The sequence below is a fragment of the Oryctolagus cuniculus genome, chromosome 8 (assembly GCF_964237555.1).
Source record: "Oryctolagus cuniculus chromosome 8, mOryCun1.1, whole genome shotgun sequence".
Taxonomy (NCBI): domain Eukaryota; kingdom Metazoa; phylum Chordata; class Mammalia; order Lagomorpha; family Leporidae; genus Oryctolagus; species Oryctolagus cuniculus.
The window spans coordinates 65,474,531-65,495,003 of NC_091439.1; the positions used below are offsets into that span (position 1 = coordinate 65,474,531).

The window sequence follows — 20,473 nt, forward strand, 5'->3', positions numbered from 1 at the left end:
AAATGTGCAATCAAGGTACGAACTAAAAAAAAAAGCACAGGCAGCCCTTAAAAGGCACATCTGCCCGTCAATAAGCAATGAAAGAGGGTAGTTCCCTGTCTGCCCGAGGTGCATCCTTGACTCCAGGAAGCACAGCACTCCTCTACTCCTTCTAGATATGGTCCTGAGTCAGAGAGCATGGGAAATTCAAGAGGCAGGCATTGTGGTCCGGCCTCATTGTGATTCAACCTCCGCTCGGGAGGCGCGCATCCCACGTGGGAGTCCCTGGTTCAAGTCCTGGCGCTGCCTCCTGTCCAGCTCTTTGCTAACATCCTGGCTCCTGTAGCCGTTTGGAGGGGTGAGCCAACGGATGGAAACGCTCGCCCTCTTTACCCTTCAAATAAATAAAAATGAATAAAAAAAATTTTTAAGAGAGAGAGAGACTAGAAAATTGGGTCAGAAGCCAATCTGGATCTTCTAATTACTGGCAATTCGGTGCCTGCTACTCCGTTTGTAACGCCATTCTCTCAATTTTTCATCCACAAGAAACGGTTTGAGAGTATGGTCACTGAAAAACTAGAGAAATCATGCACCCTGGCCGCAAAAGAATGTCTTCTGGCACAAGCCTTCGAGAGCAAACATTTTCGAGAAGCGTTTAGCAACCAGCGTCCCGCAGCCGACGTCCCTTAGACAGCGCCTCAGCGCGCAGGCGCCAAGAGAGGCTCGCGGCGGGGCGGGCGGGGCGGGGAGCGGGGCGCTCGCGGTCTCCCCCTCCCACGCTCAGCCCCAGCCTCCCCGGAAATTGCGTATCCCTGGACACCAACGCGTAGTAAGTGCTTCCTGGGACACAGATGGGGTCACGAGTCATGTGATGGCGCCTTGCAGGGGAACCTGGCTGAGCTTTGCTTGAAGTGACAGCGGAGAGAACCCGGCGGCCCAGAAATCCAGGTATCTGGCAACGCTTTGCCCGGTGGTCAGGCCTGGGCCCGGGAGGTGGTGAGACGGAAGAGAGGGCGAGCCCGTTCTTTCTCCCCGTCTTCGGGCGCAGCTGTCTGGGGGAAGTGGGCAGGGGTGGAGGGGGCTGAGGTGAGGCGATCCCGGCTGGCTCCCCGTCGCGGGGCTGGGGAAGTGCGGCTCCCTTTGATCTCCCTGGTCCGAACCCGAGAACCGCGCGGTCTTGTCGCACCCTGACTGGGCCTGATCCCGCTTAGGAGGCTGCTGGTGGGAGGGGAGGAAGCCTGGAGGGAAAGAGTCACCGGGAGTTTCTCTTGCAGGCGTGCAGCTTGATCCTGCGGGAGGAAGGGGTTCATCATGGCGGATGTGAGTTGACAGCCCTTACACGAGAGGAAGGGGAGGGCGAGGGTTTGGAGGAGGCTTCTGAGCCGGGAGAAGTGGAGCTTCCCAAGTGGAAGTTTGTTTTCATTTTGGTTTCCCCACCTCCTCCTAATAAGCTCTTTTCTTTGGGGCCTGGAGCGGGAGACTGGCAGGAATGGGCTTGCGGTGTCCTGAGCTGCTGCCTCGAGTGTGAGTGCAGGACACTGGGATGCCTGAAGTGGAGAAAGTTGTATTCTGTCCCCTGCCCAGTCTTCCTGGGCCATGAGAGGCTCTGCGCGTTGACCACTTGGAACTCTGAATGGTGGCTTGTTGCCTTTCCCGGGAATATGTGGTGACTTAGGAGATGTGCTCAGAACCCTTTTTTCCCAGGAAGTGGTCATGATGTCTCGTTAGGTTCATTGCAGCAATTTAGGATGCTTTCAAACCCATTCCGCTTGGGCGCTATTAATTCAGATTTTGTGTGGGCAACATGACAACAGAAGCCGGTGGATTTAGCTTTAAGTAAAATGGACGTTCAGGTTTGGGAAATATTAGAGGGTAGAGATTCCGTACAACAGATACCTGATTTATCCACGTAGAGGTCATAATTGATACCCAGATTGTCCGTGAAATTCCTGATGAGAGAGCATAATAAGACAAAATAGTCTTCTATTTCTTTAGTCCCAAACACTTGACGCAGTCGCTTCGTCATGTTAGGAAATGGAATCTTAGGGAAGTTCATTAATTGACTCAAAATCATTCAAATGATAGTGGGAAGTCTGTGAACAAGGGAAGGTGGTTGTAATATGTTGTCAGTTGCACACAGACATGAGATAGAAAATAGTATGGTAACTGTGATCTAACTTTACAGCTCCCGTGTGTTTTAAGTGTGCTAAAAAAAGAACATGCTACTACATTGCATCTTCTCAGACTTTAACAATCTTATGACTCAGGTTCTGCCATTATCCCAACAAATAATGAGCTGAAACCTTAGAGGGGAACATTAGTTAACTTGGAGCACCAAGTTACAAAACTGGGGAGTAACAAAATGCAAAAGAAAAAGAGAAAACACTGGCATGAAAAGTCATGAGTGATGACTTAAGGTTCCTGAAACACGGGTAGGACAAGACCTAGAAGAGCAGTGGAAGGCATGTTATTATAATATGATTTTTTAAAAATATTTTCTTTTAGGACCTAAAGAGATTCCTGTATAAAAAGTTACCAAGGTAAGAGAATATTAATTTTTTAATTGAAAAATTCTGTATGACATGTTAACCTCATGAGATATATTGTTTCTGTATAGATGAGTATTATGTGCATATTATGCTACAATTTAGCCCTATCAAATGCCTAACATAACCCTAAGAAGCACAAGTGATGGCCTTTGAATTTGCAGATAAAAGCATTACTTGTCTTAGGATAAGTGGCCAATGGTTGCTGAAGGACTAGCTCTCAGATTTTTTGTGACTTTTAAGTTCTTTCAAATATACTATTTTAGCTGCTTATTGGATTATACTTCGAAGTGCCTTTGCTTTGAATGTTGCCATTAAGATCTCATTGCTTCGATGACAACCTGAGAATGCTAGGCACAGGCAGCAGTTCCCTGCACACAGTCCATCTGATGCTCTATTTTGTAAATTAGATTCTTGTGTTAAGGTCAGGAGACCTGCTTTTAGATGTTTTATTGGCTGAAAGTGTCTTTGTCACTTTATTTTTTTTTTTTAAGATTTATTTAGTTATTTGAAAGGCAGAGTGACAGTGGATGGGGTGAGAGAGAGAGAGAGAGAGAGAGAGAGAGAGAGAAAGAGTGCTTCTATCCACTGGTTCACTTCCCAAATGGCTGAAATGACCAGAGTGAGGCCAGGCCGAAGCCGGGAGCCAGAAACTCCATTTAAGTCTCCCAGGTGAGTGGAAGGGGCCATCTTCCACTGCTTTTCCAGATACATTAGCAGGGAGCTGATAGGAAGCCCAGCAGCCAGGATACCAGTGGGCACTCACATGTGGGATGCTGGCAGCAGCAGTTTAACCCACTGCGCCACAGTGGCGACCCTTGTCACTTTAACTGAATTAAAATTAATACTGGTTTAAGATAAAGTGCCTTCTGCGACAAGTGCCTCTTTCCTCTTCACCCACAACTAAGACTACAGGTGTCTAAGGGAATGCACGAGAGGAGGATGACTGAGACTGACATTTTCACATCCCAGAATAAAGGGATCCAGAATTAATTAACTTTTGAAGTACTATAGCAGAACATGCGATGAGATTCTTTTTCCTTCCCTTCCAAATCTGGCGTTAAATAAGGTAGTAGTAGTTGTCAGTTTATTTCTGTTCGCAAAGGATGTCACTTGTGTTACCTATGGTTATCTAAGATATTTGAAAGTACTAAATAATACCATAGTATATACCTAAGATTAGACTAACAGAATAGAAACAAAATGTGCCATGAAATTAGCATGTTATGCAAATTTTTCATTTTCAAATTAAAAAGAAGACTCTTGTTTAGATTTTTGCTTGGGTTGTTTCGGGTTTTTCTTATGTACTCAGGAAGAAAACTATTGAGATGTTAAATAAGCGCTACCAGTGATTTCATGTTAATGAATACTTTAATTCGTTTTTATTCATTTTATTCACCTCCTCTTAATATTGGCAAGCTAAGTAGGTGCTTTGCTCTTCTCAGACGAATGATTAGCAATACAGGCAATTGCAGTCCTGCATGGTAATGCGGGCCCCTAGAACTGTGCGAAGGAAATCTGCAAAGTAATCAGTGGGAAAAGTAACAATTTTTTTGAAATTTTTAAATGTTTTATTCAAATTTTTAATGTTGTTGGTTACAAATATTTAGGAAATTAAAACTAAACATGATAAAAATTAGCTTAGTACACTAAACTGAAGCATTAGAAACACTGATAATTAATATTTTATTTCTTTGTGGAAAAAAATATGTAGCATGTTGGAACGTGTTTGCCTACTTCTCTTCATAAACCCTAAGATAATCTTCTCTATGCCTTGGTGAATTGTCCTACTTTATTCCAAGTTTACATTAGCTAGCTGCCAACATTTTAGCTTTTATATTTTCAATGTTGTTAAATATTTCTGAGATTTTCTTTAACATGATTTTTGCTTTGCTTTGTTTTGTTTTGTTTTTGCCAGCATCACTTCCTCTTTCTCATCAAAACCACTTTCCTCATTTATATTAATAAATGCATTGAGCTCTTGTGGCTGTTTATCTAGAGTCTCTGACAGGATATTGTGAACACTTCCTGTGTGAGCTCTTCAGAGAATAACTTTGTTTACCTTCTATTGGAATTTCACTTCCAGCGTGATCACTTCTTGTGTCTTTCCGGTGTTTCATCTTTGCTGGCCAGTTCCCTTTTTTGATTGTCTATTTATTCTTAATGTCTAATGGTTTATCACAGGGAGACAGCAGGTATAAAACTACACACTTAGCTGTCTCTGCATGAACTGAGTAACAGATTCATGGTAACCAGTCACTGACACGCTTTAGAAGAAGTGGCCTGATTGGTTACTGATCACAATGTGCATTTGTTAATTATACAGTTATTTGTTAGTAATTTGTGGACTGAAGAGTTAGTAAAGTAGGCAGTCTAAGTAGTTATTTCATTAATATGCCACACTAATTGAAATTTGACTTGTACCACCATGTGATATGGTGTTCTTTAAACTGTGGTGATTGGGGCCTGTGCTGTGGCACAGCAGGTTAACTACCTGGCCTGAAGCGCCGGCATCTCATATGGGCGCTGGTTCGAGACGAGCTGTTCCACTTCCCATCCAGCTCTCTGTTATGGCCTAGGAAAACAGTAGAATATGGCCCAAATCCTTGCGCCTCTGCACCTGCGTGGGAGACCTGAAAGAAGCTCCTGGCTCCTGGCTTCAGATCGGCGCAGCTGTGGCCATGGCAGCCAACTGGGGAGTGAACCAGTGGATGGAAGACCTCTCTCTCTCTCTCTGCCTCTCTTCTCTCTGTGTAACTCTGAATTTCAAATAAATAAATAAATCTTAAAAAAAAAAATAAACTGGCGATTAAAGTGCATGGGCCGGCACCGCAGCTCACTAGGCTAATCCTCTGCCTGCGGCGCTGGCACACCGGGTTCTAGTCCCGGTCGGGGCGCCGGATTCTGTCCAGGTTGCCCCTCTTCCAGGCCAGCTCTCTGCTGTGGCCCGGGAGTGCAGTGGAGGATGGCCCAAGTGCTTGTCCCTGCACCTGCATGGGAGACCAGGAGAAGCACCTGGCTCCTGGCTTCGGATCAGTGTGGTGCACCGGCCGCAGTGCGCCGGCCGCAACGGCCATTGGAGGGTAAACCAACAGTAAAGGAAGACCTTTCTCTCTGTCTCTGTCTCACTGTCCACTCTGCCTATCAAAAAAAAAAGTGCACATATTGGCACTGTGCAAACAAATGCTTTCTTTTTTAAAGATTTATCGATTTATTTGAAAGGCAGATTTACAGAGAGGCAGAGGCAGGGAGAGAGAGGTATTCCATCTACTGGTTCACTCCCCCAGATGGCTGCAATGGCCAAAACTGAGCCTATCCCAAAACCAGGAGCCAGGAGCTTCCCTGGATCTCCCACGAACGTGCAGGTGCCCAAGGACTTAGGCCAGCCTCCCCTGCTTTCCCAAGCCATGATAGAGAGCTGGATTGGAAGTGGAGCAGCCAGGACTCAAACCGGAGCCCAGGTGGGATGCCAGCACTGCAGGCAGCAACTTTACCTGCTACACCCCGGTGCCGGCCCCAAAATGAATCTTTCTGTGTTTATTGACAATTGTCTTGCTGGAAGCTCACCACTCTGATGGAACAATGTAGGAACAGAAGCATAGTTAATCCACTTAGAAGTTTTAGTGGTTTAAAATCCTATTTTGAGTGTTAACATCTTTTGCTGAAGACAAACAAAAATATTGCTTTCAGTTTTCTTGAGTTGTAAGGCTGTTAAGATGCTCATTATTCATCTAGAGATCTAAAAATTAACACAGTTGACTCTAATTACCTGGTCTGTGATTATAAATAAGTAATAAAATCATGTTAGGCTATGAGGGTCTCATTTTAACAACTAGATCTATTCTAATGGTACTGAGTGTGGTGGAGTTGTCAATGTGAGAGAATTGAAGAATCATCAAAATCTATTCATTTTATAACTTAGGAGCTCTAGTATTGACCAAAAACAGTTGAAAAGTTTCTTCTTTGAATCTCGACATTTTTTATCTTTTAACCAAGAGGAAAAACATCAAGGGGTAGTGCTGATCCAAGAGATAAACTAAATTTAAGTATATTTATAAAAACATGATGAAAATCTCTCCATAATGGCAGGAAAGGAGTGAGTGCCCTCTGTTGGTTCCAGAATGGCTGAGTCTGCTGTGATTCATCATCGGGATTATTTGTTGAAAGTAGACTGACTTCATCCCAAGAGCAAAACACATGAAGAAATGATAAACTTGCACACACTTAATAAGAAGAGTGTACACTGATTTGTTGCCAGATGTGTGTTTGGACGCAGGTGTGTTGGCCTCAGAGCTGTGGGCCCATGCTTTAAATGTTGCACTGCAGTGCATTTCAGCATCCAGGTCAGCAGCACGCCTTGACAGAATGCGTGCTCTTCCGGTTTTGAATTCTGTTAAATATGAGGGTGCTTTAGTAAGTCTGTGGAGAAATGGAATTAGAAGATTAGTTTCTTTTGCTGTCGAAAATTTTGAAACCTATGCAGTTTTTTCATAATATGCATTTTCCCTAAACTTTTTTGAATGCCTCATGTATTGTTCTTAGATTTGCATTTTAAAATCTAGTTGAGCCCAAAGCAGTCTCAGGTCTTAATAATCACAACTTTGTATATTCTAAAATAACCAAATATTTCATAATTAGAAGAATCATACTCAATATGCTTTTGATTACTAATATAACAGTTGTTTTTTAGAATAAAAGTCATTTTTAGTAAACTTGAGGTTTAGGTTTCTTAGAGTATTTTATAAAATTTAACTTATTCTTAAAGTATAGCATATCTGTTAATGAGTTAAAATTTTAATTATTCGTAAAATATATTCACATTACTCTTTGTCTACTGTGAGTAAGAGTGGAAACAACTTTTGTATTGTGACCTAATTTCTAAAACTGGGTAAAGGGTTTCATTTTTCTGCTTACTCATTTATGTATCTGTGAGTTTGACATCTTTTTTTTTTTTAAGAATTCTTTTATTTCTACTTCCTCCTTTGGTGCATTAGTTGATATTTAAATAACCATGAAAATTAGAAAAAAGCTACCATAGTGACACAGATTTTTCTAAACATTTCTGTGGTACTCTACTGGTTTTTAAACCACATTTTTTTTTAAGATTTTATTTCTTTATTTGAGAGGTACAGTTACAGACAGTGAGAGGAAGAGACAGAGAGAAAGGTCTTCCTTCTATTGGTTCACCCCCGAAATGGCCGCAACAGCTAGAGCTGTGCCGATCCTGAGCCAGGAGCCAGGAGCTTCTTCCCAGTCTCCCAGGCAGGTGCAGGGGCCCAAGCAGTTGGGCCATCTTCTACTGCTTTCCCAGGCCATAGCAGAGAGCTGGATTGGAAGAGGAGCAGCTGGGACTCGAACTGGTGCCCATATGGGATGCTGGCGCCTAAGGGGGAGGATTAACCTACTGTGCCACGGCGCCAGCCCCTAATCCACTTGTTTTATGGGTAGGTAATATATTCATAAAGTTATTTAAAAGTGAATCCAGGGCCAGCGCCGCGGCTCACTAGGCTAATCCTCCGCCTTGCCGCGCCGGGGTTCTAGTCCCGGCCAGGGCGCCGGATTCTGTCCCGGTTGCCCCTCTTCCAGGCCAGCTCTCTGCTGTGGCCCGGGAGTGCAGCGGAGGATAGCCCAAGTGCTTGGGCCCTGCACCCCACGGGAGACCAGGGGAAGCCCCTGGTTCCTGCCTTTGTCAGCGCGGTGAGAAGCTCCCCAGCTTTACCCCCCAACCTAAGAGGACTCTTACTATCTGCAGAGATATTTTATCTGTCTTCCTGTAACCATGTATGTAAGGGCATGTTTTTAAGCACACTCAACCACAGACCTAAATATTGTGTTACACATTTGTTTCTTGTACACACTATTCGAAACTGTTTTTTTGAGATTGGCCCCCCAGTTCATGAAGAGCTTCCTCTTTTTTATATCTGCAGGGTATTCCATTGTACATGTATATCAGAGCTAATTTAACTTGACTTTTTTTTTTTGAAGATTCATTTATTTATTTTATTTGAAAAGCACAGGGAGAGGGAGAGGGGAAGCGAGAAAGGGAAAGATACCTTCCATTCTCTGATTTACTTCCCAAATGACTGTGGGAGGGGGGTGGGAGGAGGGGAATAGCTTCCATTTTTTAATTTATTCCCCAAATGATTGCAGTGGTCAGGGGCTGTTTGGTCCAGGCCAAAGCCAGGAGCTCAGAGCTCCATCCATGTCTCCCACATGGGTGCAGGAGTCCAAGCACTTGGGCCGTTCTCTGCTGCCTTCCCAGGCACATTAGCAGGGAGCTGGACAGAAGCAGAGCAGCTGGGACTTGAACCAACTCACTGTGCCACAACGTTGGCCTCTAGCATGTTTTTCTTACGAGAAAGTAGATTTCTCATCTTTATCTATGTCAAGAAATGTTACTAAATTGATTTCAAAATGATTTCATGTGTGCAAGTATCTGTGGGATATGATTGTGGTTTTTTAGATTTTTATTAAGAGCCTAAGAAAGAACTGCTGGTTCTTCTCATCTGCTGGTTCCCTCTCCAAATGTCCATAATGACCAGGGCTGAGTTGGGCCTGGCCAGGTTGGGCCAGTGCTAGTCATGGGGAACTTGGTGTAGGTTTCCCACATGGGTGGCAGGGACCCAATTACTTGAGCCATCACCACTGCTTCTGGTGGTGCAATTTAGGAGGAGGCTAGAGCCAGGAGCTGGAGCTGGAGCTGGTATACAATGTAAGCACTCTGAAGTGGGACACAAGCACCCCTACCAGTGTCTTCACTGCTCAACCCCTGCCCTGGATCTGTTTCTATAGAATGTTAACTTTTGCCGGCGCCGCGGCTCACTAGGCTAATCCTCCGCCTTGCGGCGCCGGCACACCGGGTTCTAGTCCCGGTCGGGGCACCGGATTCTGTCCCGGTTGCCCCTCTTCCAGGCCAGCCCTCTGCTGTGGCCAGGGAGTGCAGTGGAGGATGGCCCAGGTGCTTGGGCCCTGCACCCCATGGGAGACCAGGAAAAGCACCTGGCTCCTGGCTCCTGCCATCGGATCAGCGCGGTGCGCCGGCCGCAGCGCACCGGCCACGGCGGCCATTGGAGGGTGAACCAACGGCAAAAGGAAGACCTTTCTCTCTCTCTCTCTCTCTCTCACTGTCCACTCTGCCTGTCAAAAAAAAAAAAAAAAAGAATGTTAACTTTTAACCTAGAACACTGTGTTTATTTTATGTATTAATCTTACCTAATATGTTTTAGTCCATACATAATATCAGAATTGAATGGTAATAGGAAGTAATACCAATAATAGTTAAAAAAAACTTTAAAAATCATTTATATGCAGTTGCTTCATCATATTTTTAGCATGAGGATAACAAATGATGTTGTTTATAAGATTTTGCACTCAAGTTTTAATAACACTTATCTGACTTAAAAGTTTTTGACAATAGGATGTCTTAAAGCTTAATTCAAATATTCCTTATTTCTAAATTAAAACATTAAGATCAACCACAATAAGAAATGAATAGTTCTCAGTTATGGTAGGAACATTGAACATATCTCTGAGGTGCAGTTTACAGATATTGTAAGATGGTTACAGGGTAATGGGTTTTGTGTTGTAGCTAAAAACTTTTGCATGGGTATTGAAAGTCTGAAAGTGTTTCCCCATCATAACTTTTAACCCTTTCCTTTTATGCCCTGGGGTCTATATTTCTTAACTGCGTATTTCTCATGAATTCTCAGTGATAATTTGGTACTTAAACTGCAGTGATAAAGTATATCCTTCTGCATAGTTTGCACCATTAGTGTTCGGTAATACTTTCAAATGTTAACTGTGTACTGGCCTGTGCTTTTCATGTTATATGTTATGTATTAAAATTTCATGATAGCCGAATAAGTATAGTTATTTCAATTTGAGCTGGTTAAACTGAGTCTTAGATTTCATAATTGACCCGTGGGGACAGAAACAGTGATAGGCAGACCCCAGACTGAACCCAGGTCTTTCTCCCTTCAGAGCTGTAGCACTGACCATTCTGCTTCCTGCTTTTCCTAACGTGGGCATGGCTGAAAGGATTCCCACACGACCTTCCCTTTTTTCCCCTTTTTCTTCAGCCTAATTGATCTTTCCACTCTTCAGTGAGGTACCACTTCCCCAGGGAAGCCTCCCCTAACCTACCTGTTTGCCTCGCCCCTCTCTTACAGGCTTTCCTGGCAGCGTGGATCTCTTACTAGCACTTGCCACAGTTGTAGTGTTATTTTTTTGATAGCTGTTTGAAGATTGTAAGCATTATTAAAGCAACAACTGTGTGTATATTTGGTTACCGTAATATCAAAATATTAAGTGCCACAAATACTGGGCACTGAAAATTGGAATGAATGAGAGAAGGAAAGAAGATACATCCTTTTTTTTTGGTCACTGTATCCAACACTGATAACCTTTTATACTTTTGTCAACCACAGAATGGTAATACATTAGGAATTTTACTGGAAAATCAACTATACTGCGTAAATCTATAAAGATTATAAATATGACAGTAATGTGCATTCAGTTTCTGGAAGAGTTTTGGCAGGCACACTGGAGTGTAGGGAAGCAGTAATTGCAACCCCATGTCTTTTCAAAAATATACATGAGAATTACATTTATGACTTCGAGATACATATATTGGGAAAATAAAATATTTTATAATATTTTAACCTTTCTGTCTTTCTAGTGTGGAAGGGCTCCATGCTATTGTTGTGTCAGATAGAGATGGAGTACCTGTTATTAAAGGTAAAAAATACAAATGCAAATGTCATGTTTGGTTTTGACTGAAACGTATGTACAAGGCACTTAGATTTTAGTAGTTAGAATGAAAATGTGTAAAACTCATTTCAGTAAATTCAGAAGATGGTCTTAGTTTTGAAGGCCGAGTTGGAACCTCTGTTGGATTGCATGTCAAATGTGTCACGTTAACATCCCAAGTTTCAGCATGGATTTATCTCCAACTCAGTTTCTCATTAAAAACATTTATGGTATAATGTAAATTGTTACTAAATCTAAGTTATGGAAGTGAATATGAATGCAACTAGATTTGTTTATTAGAGTGAATGTTCCCAGTTACACTGAGACATTTTAGTAGCTGTAACCAAAGATTAAATAACACTTTGTACATTTTGTTTACAGTTTATTTTCCATGTGGGGTTATCATATATATCAGATAATTTTAGGTTTTAGAATTGAAAGGTTTAAAGGTCACCTAATTTAGTTTAGTTCTTTCATTTTACAAATGAAAGTAGTCAAGTGCAAAGAGACACCTGTCCAGAGTTGCCTGCTAGCCAGAGAGGAGATAGCAGTGAAGCCAGTGGTTTCCTGATGGGTAGTCCACAGTTCATTCTGATCTATCAACATGGGTGGCCATGGGCAGGCCACTTGCCTTTTCTTTGTTCTGTTGAGTGCTTTGAACAAGAGAGTCTTGAATTTTTTTTTTTAGCTCTGATATTGTTTCTGAGAAAGTCTGTGTTAAAGCCTTGAACTCTGCATTTGTTCAGTTAATAACATTGAGTGAAACATGAAAACAGGTAGCTGCCTGTCAGAGTTATTTAACATCTGTGAGAGATACTGCTATGGTTTTTTTGACAGGCAAAGTCCTTTTTTCATTAATTTAATTTAGTCCTATCTTCATTATTTTAGTTTAGTGTGACTCTCAGATAGCCAGAACATTCAATTTATTACATGAACAGAATTATCTGTCTTAAAATAAATATCAGGGAACTAGAAATATTTAGTATTCTTCCCAAAATTGTTAGCATTTTTACGTTAATTATGAGCACTGAACTTCTGAGCATTTTGTCTATTCAAGTTGATATGCAATTAGTGGTATAATTTTAAATGTAAAACATAACATTTGTGCTCAATTTTATATAAAGTTTGTATTTTTAAAAAAGTACTGTATCCCCCGACCTCATCCCCACTCCTCAACCTGCATAGCTCTTATTTGAATCCCTTGTTTCCCAGTGGCCAACGACAATGCCCCAGAGCATGCTTTGAGACCTGGCTTCTTATCCACTTTTGCCCTGGCGACAGACCAAGGAAGCAAACTTGGACTTTCAAAAAACAAGAGTATCATCTGTTACTATAACACCTACCAGGTAAATACATCATTATCTAATGGTTTGCTGCTTTCCACTGTCTTTTTTTTTTTTTTTTTAGTCTTTTATATGAAATCACTTGTGTTATAATTCTAAATTTTAGATTTGAAGAGGATGAAATTTTAAAATTTTGGCCTTCAGATTGGTTAGTCGTTTGCTTCACATTATTATACCAGGAAATAATTGCTATGAGAAAGTAGTTAAAGGTTGAATAATTAAGGACTTGTTATCCTAAAAAGGGCAAGTTAGATCATTGTTACCTCCAGTAGATGGTGCCCTTAGCCAGACAACTGTGAATTTCTCAAATGATACCCTTGTTTTGTAATTGTGACAGCTAGAAATTTTTCTTAAAAGTCAAATAAGTTATTTAAATTTGTTATTACTGTTAATTCTTTCATGTGGTTTGGAATGTAGACATAATGACTGATATTGTTTATGGGGAAGCAGTTACTTCTTATGTGTCTTGATCTACAGGATAATCATCTTAAGAACAAATTATTCAGGCCGGCGCCGTGGCTCACTAGGCTAATCTTCCGCCTTGCGGCGCTGGACACCGGGTTCTAGTCCCGGTCGGGGCGCTGGATTCTGTCCCGGTTGCCCCTCTTCCAGGCCAGCTCTCTGCTGTGGCCCGGGAGTGCAGTGGAGGATGGCCCAAGTGCTTGGGCCCTGCACCCCATGGGAGACCAGGATAAGTACCTGGCTCCTGCCATCGGATCAGCGCAGTGCGCCGGCCGTAGCGTACTGGCCGCGGTGGCCATTGGAGGGTGAACCAACAGCAAAGGAAGACCTTTCTCTGTCTCTCTCTCTCTCACTGTCTACTCTGCCTGTCAAGAAAAAAAAAAAGAACAAATTATTCCCTTCTGCTTTAGAATGGTGTTTCCTAGAGTGTGGTTCACGTACCATTTATTATACACAAATGACGTTTTTAACTTTAAATGCTAGATATTTTACTCTGATTTAGGAAAAAAATAACAAATCCATCAGACCTTTAATTTCACCAATAAGGATTAGGTCAAAGCTGGTTTTCTGTTTTTTTCTTTTGAGAGTTGGCTAAAAGTAAAATTAATTTGCATTGTAGTGACACAGGGGAGGCAGGAAAAATCATGAAGATAAAAACTGTAGAGGAGTTCCCTCTTGTCTGCATGGGATTTACAGACCCTAAATACATAGCACTTTGTCCTGTATACACTGTGGAGGTCACCTGGGTACCCGGTAATAAGGAAGTCCCTGGTGAAAACCCACAACAATGAGGAAATCACTAGTATTGGAAAAGCCCTCCCAGGGCAGTCTGCCTCAAATAGGTAACTCCCACATGATCGTACGTGTTGCTGCAGTTGTCCGCGTAAGCTGTCTGCTCGCTGTGTATTTTCCTAAATCTGGCTATGCTCACTGTTCTCTGTGTTCTGCTGGTGAATTCCTTCACCACTTGTGACGCTGGCCTCAAGCAGTTGCTTCCTGTGACACACACAAACCTGTGATGATGTTTAATTTGTGAATTAGGCACAGTAAGAGATTAATAGTAACTGACCTCAGCACGTGATTTTTTTTATTATTATCATGTGAGAACTTCTACATTGTCACTGAACGGGAGTGCTTTATAACTTCTTGATATATCCAAAATGCCATCGTTGCTACTTCTGCACTTTGGGCAATTATTAAGTAAATTAAGGATTATTTGGACACCAGCAGCGCAGTACCAAAGCAGGTAAACACAGAATGGAGATAGCTACTGAGTGACTAACAGTGAGTAGTGCAGATAGAGTGGGTATGCTGGACAAAGGGATGATTCCATCTCAGGCAAGACAGAGAAGGACGGCATGAGGTTTCATGATGCAACTCAGCATGGCATGTAGTTGAAAACTTACGGATCATTTACTTCTGGAATTTTCTCATTAAAAAAATTTTCAGATTGTGGGTAACTGAAACCACAGATACAGGAGGATTACTATACATAAATGGCTACGAAATGCTATCTTTGTCCATTTAATTTTCAGCTGTTCATTGAGCCCCTGCTTATGTCATTGACACTGCTGGGCGTTAGAGATAACAAGATGAAGATAGGTTTCCACCTTAAAACTTGCCTAGCCAAGTTGTGTTGGCATTTCTAAGGGATAATCAGTAACTCTGTGTTGTGGAAATACTTTCAGCTCCTTCATATTTCAAGATGTAGTACCACGAACATGCTAGTATCATTGGCCATTTTAAAGTTTTTGGAAGATTAAGACATTTCAGTTGAGTTATACTGCCTATCATATTATTTCGGTTGTATTTTCTTTTTTAGGTTGTTCAGTTTAATCGGCTGCCTTTGGTGGTGAGTTTCATAGCCAGTAGCAATGCCAATACAGGTATGTGAAGTACTTTAAATATAACTTTCAACTCTTTACATTATCCTGTTTGTGCAGTCTGATAGGAATTGTAGATTTAGAGGGAGAAAGCTTAAATTTGTGGTCCAACTCTACCATCTTTTTTCCTTATTCTTGGGAAAAGTGATTTCTCTGAATCGTAGTTTCCATGTTCGTATAATAGAAATAATCTGCTTTCTCATCCTATGGGGTTATATTCTAATTCAAATGAGACAGCGTATGTGGTAATTTTTTTTTGAGGTAAAAAGGAAAAGTGTTAGCTTGAGTGCCGCATCTTGTTCACATTAAAACAGTTTAAGAAAATAAGGAGTGGAGAATACACAAAATGATCAAGGATGAGTTTAATCCCATGTAGACTAATCTATAAAATGAAAATTTTAAAATTTTGACTGATAGCAGGCACGGTGAATGTGATTGAGCATTTAAAGAACTTAAATGGTATGAACATGCTACTGTTCTTGAGGGCTGAAGAATTTGGGATTCAAATGCTGGAAAGCTGTATTCCCATCTGTAAGGAATCGTTAAATCCCATTACATCTAATGTTGTTCACTGGATATCTATGTCTAAAATAATAACAGAATTGAGTTGGATTGCAATTTCTTTACTTGCTTTTGGGTAAGAGTAGGAATTTTTTAAGGCGTTTGTCCTTCATATTTGATTGCTGTTGAGAACTGTTACACATTCTCTCTTCTTAGAATGCAAAGTTGTTCTAGCTGTGTTAATGAAGCCAGTCCATAGTTACCACATCTTCAAATTGAGAGGTTTAGATTTGATGATCTGTTAGGTTTCTAAACATTTTGAAGTCTTAAACTACATGTGTGCAAACACTTTGCAAATTATATAGGATTGTAGTGCTGTCAGTATATCCAATATAGTTAACGTCAGTTTTGATAGATTTCCCATGATCACATAATAAATTACCAGTTGTAATATATTGCCATAAGTACACAGTTATATTGTACTCAGAATATTTCCTTGACAGTCAGATGCTTTAAATATTCTACAAGAGGAAACTATTTACTTGTACTACACTTGATCTTAGCCAAAAGGCCGAAAAGCAATAAAACTATTTCCTTCTTTGAACATAAAATAGGCACTGAGACACACAGGCTTTCACTGTAGTAAACTAAAGAGAAGCTATATATGCTGATTTCTAGATGAGTTTGTCTCCCAGGTAAATCACTGAACTTTTTAAACATCTGTGTTTTATACTCTTTTTTTTTTTTTGGACAGGCAGAGTGGACAGTGAGAGAGAGAGAGAGACAGAGAGAAAGGTCTTCCTTTGCCATTGGTTCACCCTCCAATGGCCGCCGTGGCCGGCGCGCTGCGGCCGGCGCACTGCACTGATCCGATGGCAGGAGCCAGGAGCCAGGTGCTTTTCCTGGTCTCCCATGGGGTGCAGGGCCCAAGCACCTGGGCCATCCTCCACTGCACTCCCTGGCCACAGCAGAGGGCTGGCCTGGAAGAGGGGCAACCGGGACAGAATCCGGCGCTCCGACCGGGACTAGAACCCGGTGTGCCGGCGCCACTAGGTGGAGGATTAGCCTAGTGAGCCGCGGCGCCGGCGTGTTTTGTACTCTTACCATTCATGTTTAAAATATTTTTATTTGAATCACTCATTTCTTTGCTTTATTGAATTCATAAAATAAATTTCTGATTTCCTTTGACCACTGTTGAAGCAGCTTATTTGCCTGTCTTTTGATATATAAGCTATTCCAATTGACTCAGGAAATAAATGTGCCTTATTTAGTAAAAATTATGTGTGTTACTTCTTAATTAGTGCAGATTTTGACACACTAAGGCATAAATTGAGATTTTTCTTTCAAAACTAATCCTCCGCCTGCGGCCCCAGTACCCCAGGTTCTTGTCCCGGTTGGGGCACCAGATTCTGTCCTGGTTGCTCCTCTTCCAGTCCAGCTCTCTGCCGTGGCCCGGGAAGGCAGTGGAGGATGGCCCAAGTGCTTGGACCCTGCACCCGCATGGGAGACCAGGAGGAAGCACCTGACTCCTGGCTTCGGATCGGCGCAGCGCGCCATCCATAGTGGCCATTTGGGGGGTGAGCCAACGGAAGGAAGACCTTTTTCTCTGTCTCTCTCTCTCTCACTGTCTAACTCTGCCTGTCAAAAAAAAAAAAAAAAAAAAAAAAAAAAAAAAAACCTAACAGATTATAGTGCATATAATTCATTCTGTATTTACTAATATAGGTAAACATTTCTCATCTAATTTATTATATAGGATTAATATGTAGATGAGAATAAACTTCATGAATGAGGAGTTTTTTGGTTACTTTAGTCAGGTTTGCTGTACTTTGTTTTAGTTGCAGGGAATAAACCATATCTGATTTCTTTTTCATAACTAAATTTTGGACAAGAAGTAATGTAAGTTAAAGACTTTTCAGGAACATTTTTCTTACAATCTAATTTTCTTAATTTCTTTGTTTTAGGACTAATTGTCAGCCTAGAAAAGGAACTTGCTCCGTTATTTGAAGAATTGATAAAAGTTGTGGAAGTTTCTTAATCTGACAGTCATTTCATTGTGTACCTTGTCTTCGTTGTAACAATACAATATCAATCCAGCAATCTTTAGACTACAATAATACGTTCATCCATGTACTCAAGAAAAGGCCCCTTTTCCCACCTTGTACTAAAGAAAGAGCCTATGGATATGTTATAGACAGATCGATTGTATTTCCTTGTGTAGGGTCTTTCTGAGGATACCACAAAAATGGTTCAGGCTATCATGGCTCCCATGGAGTTAGTCCAGTCAGCGAATATAGATGCGATTCTTCAGTGGATCAGAATCAAAATGGAACATTGATCCACTTGAGCTGTTAAGTGCTCCCTGTTGTACAGTATGCCCAGGCCTGCAGAATGAAGCAGACCCTTTTTATTGTGAATAATAATGAGGACATATTTTTCTTCAGATTATGTTTTATTTCTGTGCACTGAGTATGAAAAAGATAAAATGGCTTAGTAAGAGTAATAAAATCAGTACAATCACTAACTTTCCTTTGTAAATATTATTTTGCAATATAGATGAATATTACTAATTGATTTGATTCTTTTCAGAGGGTGCTGTTCTTTACTGAAAATGAAAATTATTGCTAATGGTTTCCCCCAACTTTGCTTTCTATAACCAATCAATATTTTAATGTTTATGTGTTCTTTATAAAATATAAACATGATTTATTATTGAATTCTATTGCCAATATCAGTATGTATGTAAACATGATAGTATGAGTACATTTTTTCATACATGAGTATAAATAAAATAATATTTTTAAAAATATAACTTGAGCACTATATAGATCTTTTTTCTCATACTTCTCCCAAAAGTTATATTTGATGTCCTTGGAGTAATTATTGAGTGTTCCTTTCACTCTCAAGTGTCCCACTTTAGATAATCATAGAACTTTGGTGAAATTGATTTCCACACTTGCTCGATGGAAGAAAGGAATGATGAAGTGCTTTAGGTACTGAGATTAAATTATCTCTAAGGTATAATGTGCATTGAACAAAGGCATGATGTGAAACTTTGTGGCATGCTATAGAACTTATGTGTAAGAAGAAAAAATGTATTTTCATATTTGTATATCATCAGGTGAAGAGATACATAGGAGCACCTGACTGATGACCTCCGAGGAGTAAAATTAGGTACTTGGGTAATGGGGATCGTAGGAGTGAGTGTATTTCCTATAAATTTCATTGTAACTTGAAAAAAAAAAAAACCTTCAAAAATAATAAAATATTTCAAAAACAACAAAATGGATAAAACAGAGATTTTTGGAAAAAGCTATACTAGTCAGGGCCCTCCAAAGGAGCAGAACAGTAGAATGTATATGTATTGGACTTATTTCCAGGAATTGGTTTATGAAGTTGTAGGAACTGTCCAAGGCAGAGTGTATGGGGCAGGATGGAAGAGTGAAAAATCTCTGCTAAGAACTGAGGCTGTGGTTTCAAGGCAGAATTTCTTGCTTTGGGAAACCGTTATTTTGCTCTTGGGGCCTTCCAACTGATTGCATGAGTCCCTCCCACATTATTTCAATAGGTTGTAGGTGTTAAACATATAGCTGCAAAAATACTGTCCTAGCAACACCTAGATTTTTGTTTCAATAATTGGGTTCTTTATCCTAGCCAATTTGACACAGGAAACTAAACTTTACAGTCCATCCATGGTCACCTTGGTACCTGTATGCATTTCTTTAAACCACATTTTAATCCCCAAATAGAAACAGTAACAAAGTCAGCCTTCTAATCATATACTGAGTTCATGTGCATCAAGGAATATTCCCCCAGGATTCCCCAGAAGAGAATACACATTCCCCCAAAGGAAGATGCCAAGTCCTTGGGTCATGTTGACTTGTTACCCTAAAACTTCAGTACCATGATGCAAAGTTAACTGTTATTAATACTTCTTGTGATAGATAATAAGAGGAAAGGGAGGGAAAAGATCTTTGGTCAATATGTATAATATACTAACATTTATAAACAAGGGAAGAAGTACAATAATTACAGCCCTTGTTTTGCCAACTGCATGTATAGTGGTAACTAGTATTTATAACAACCTTCCATTGCCCACCCCATATTCCCTTTGCTCTCAGCCAGCACCCTGGCTATTTGTGAATCTGCCTGATGGGGTGATCCAGATACTCATTCCTGAAGATGAAGAATCAGTCCCTACTGGAATTGCTTTGTAGTTTTCCATTGACAGGGCTTGGTGGTACTGAGATCCCCTGGCAGATCTGTGGTTTGACTCCTTATTTCTGTTGCTCCGTTGTTGCCCATTTTCCCCTCATCACCTACACAAGTCCTCAGAGTCTCATAATTGCCTTCTCTATCTGTTATCTCAGGCTTGACAGGAAGCAAAAATTGTGCTAACAGATCACTAGGAGTGAGATTAAGTGGTACCTGTCTTAATTCTGCCCCGTTGATTCCTGGACCAATGGATCTGGCTGTGGGGGAAGGAGAACCAGGTACTGGATGCTGATGTGGATCACAGATAGCCTGGAGAACACTGCCGAGCCCTCGAAGACATTGCCACACAGCTAGTGCTGGAACTGAGTCTTCAAAACCATTCCACCCTTCTTCCATGGCATGTGCTTCAGAAGAAGGGGTCAGACCAGTGAAATTCCATTGAATGACATGAGAAATGCGTTGCTTCCAAAATCCAAGGAGGCCCGTTAGGTATTGTGCCTCTTTTTGGGGGTTCTGGGAGGGCCAGATGCAACAAGCTGTCCTGTGCATTAGAAGAGATACCTTGACACATTTCCCACACTGTTGGGCTCCTAGAAATCTCAGCGGCAGGCACCTGAATTTTTGTTGGATTCATTTCCCACCCTCAGACATAATTTGTCTTAGCAATATATTTAATATATATTTTTTATTTTTTAACTTTTATTTAATGAATATAAATTTCCAAAGTACAGTTTATGGATTACAATGGCTCCCCCCCCCCATAACTTCCCTCCCACCTGCAACCCTCCCCTTTCCC

General features: G+C 41.1%; 1 protein-coding gene across 1 annotated transcript; it reads left to right on the forward strand.

Annotated features, from left to right (window-relative positions):
* The first annotated feature begins 709 nt into the window (after window positions 1-709).
* LAMTOR3 (late endosomal/lysosomal adaptor, MAPK and MTOR activator 3) lies at window positions 710-18,271 on the forward strand. The gene is made up of 7 exons (XM_008267568.4): window positions 710-927; window positions 1,254-1,299; window positions 2,485-2,519; window positions 11,203-11,261; window positions 12,486-12,619; window positions 14,901-14,964; window positions 17,427-18,271. The coding sequence occupies exons 2-7, from the start codon at window positions 1,291-1,293 to the stop codon at window positions 17,498-17,500; spliced, it is 375 nt and encodes a 124-aa protein (XP_008265790.1). The 5' UTR covers window positions 710-927; window positions 1,254-1,290; the 3' UTR covers window positions 17,501-18,271.
* The last annotated feature ends 2,202 nt before the right edge of the window (window positions 18,272-20,473 follow it).

Bases quoted from the DNA above. Each gene is read 5' to 3' on its own strand.
- LAMTOR3 (XM_008267568.4), top strand. The intron at 2,520-11,202 runs GTAAGAGAATAT...CTGTCTTTCTAG, and splicing joins CTGTATAAAAAGTTACCAAG to TGTGGAAGGGCTCCATGCTA. The intron at 11,262-12,485 runs GTAAAAAATACA...CTTGTTTCCCAG, and splicing joins TGGAGTACCTGTTATTAAAG to TGGCCAACGACAATGCCCCA.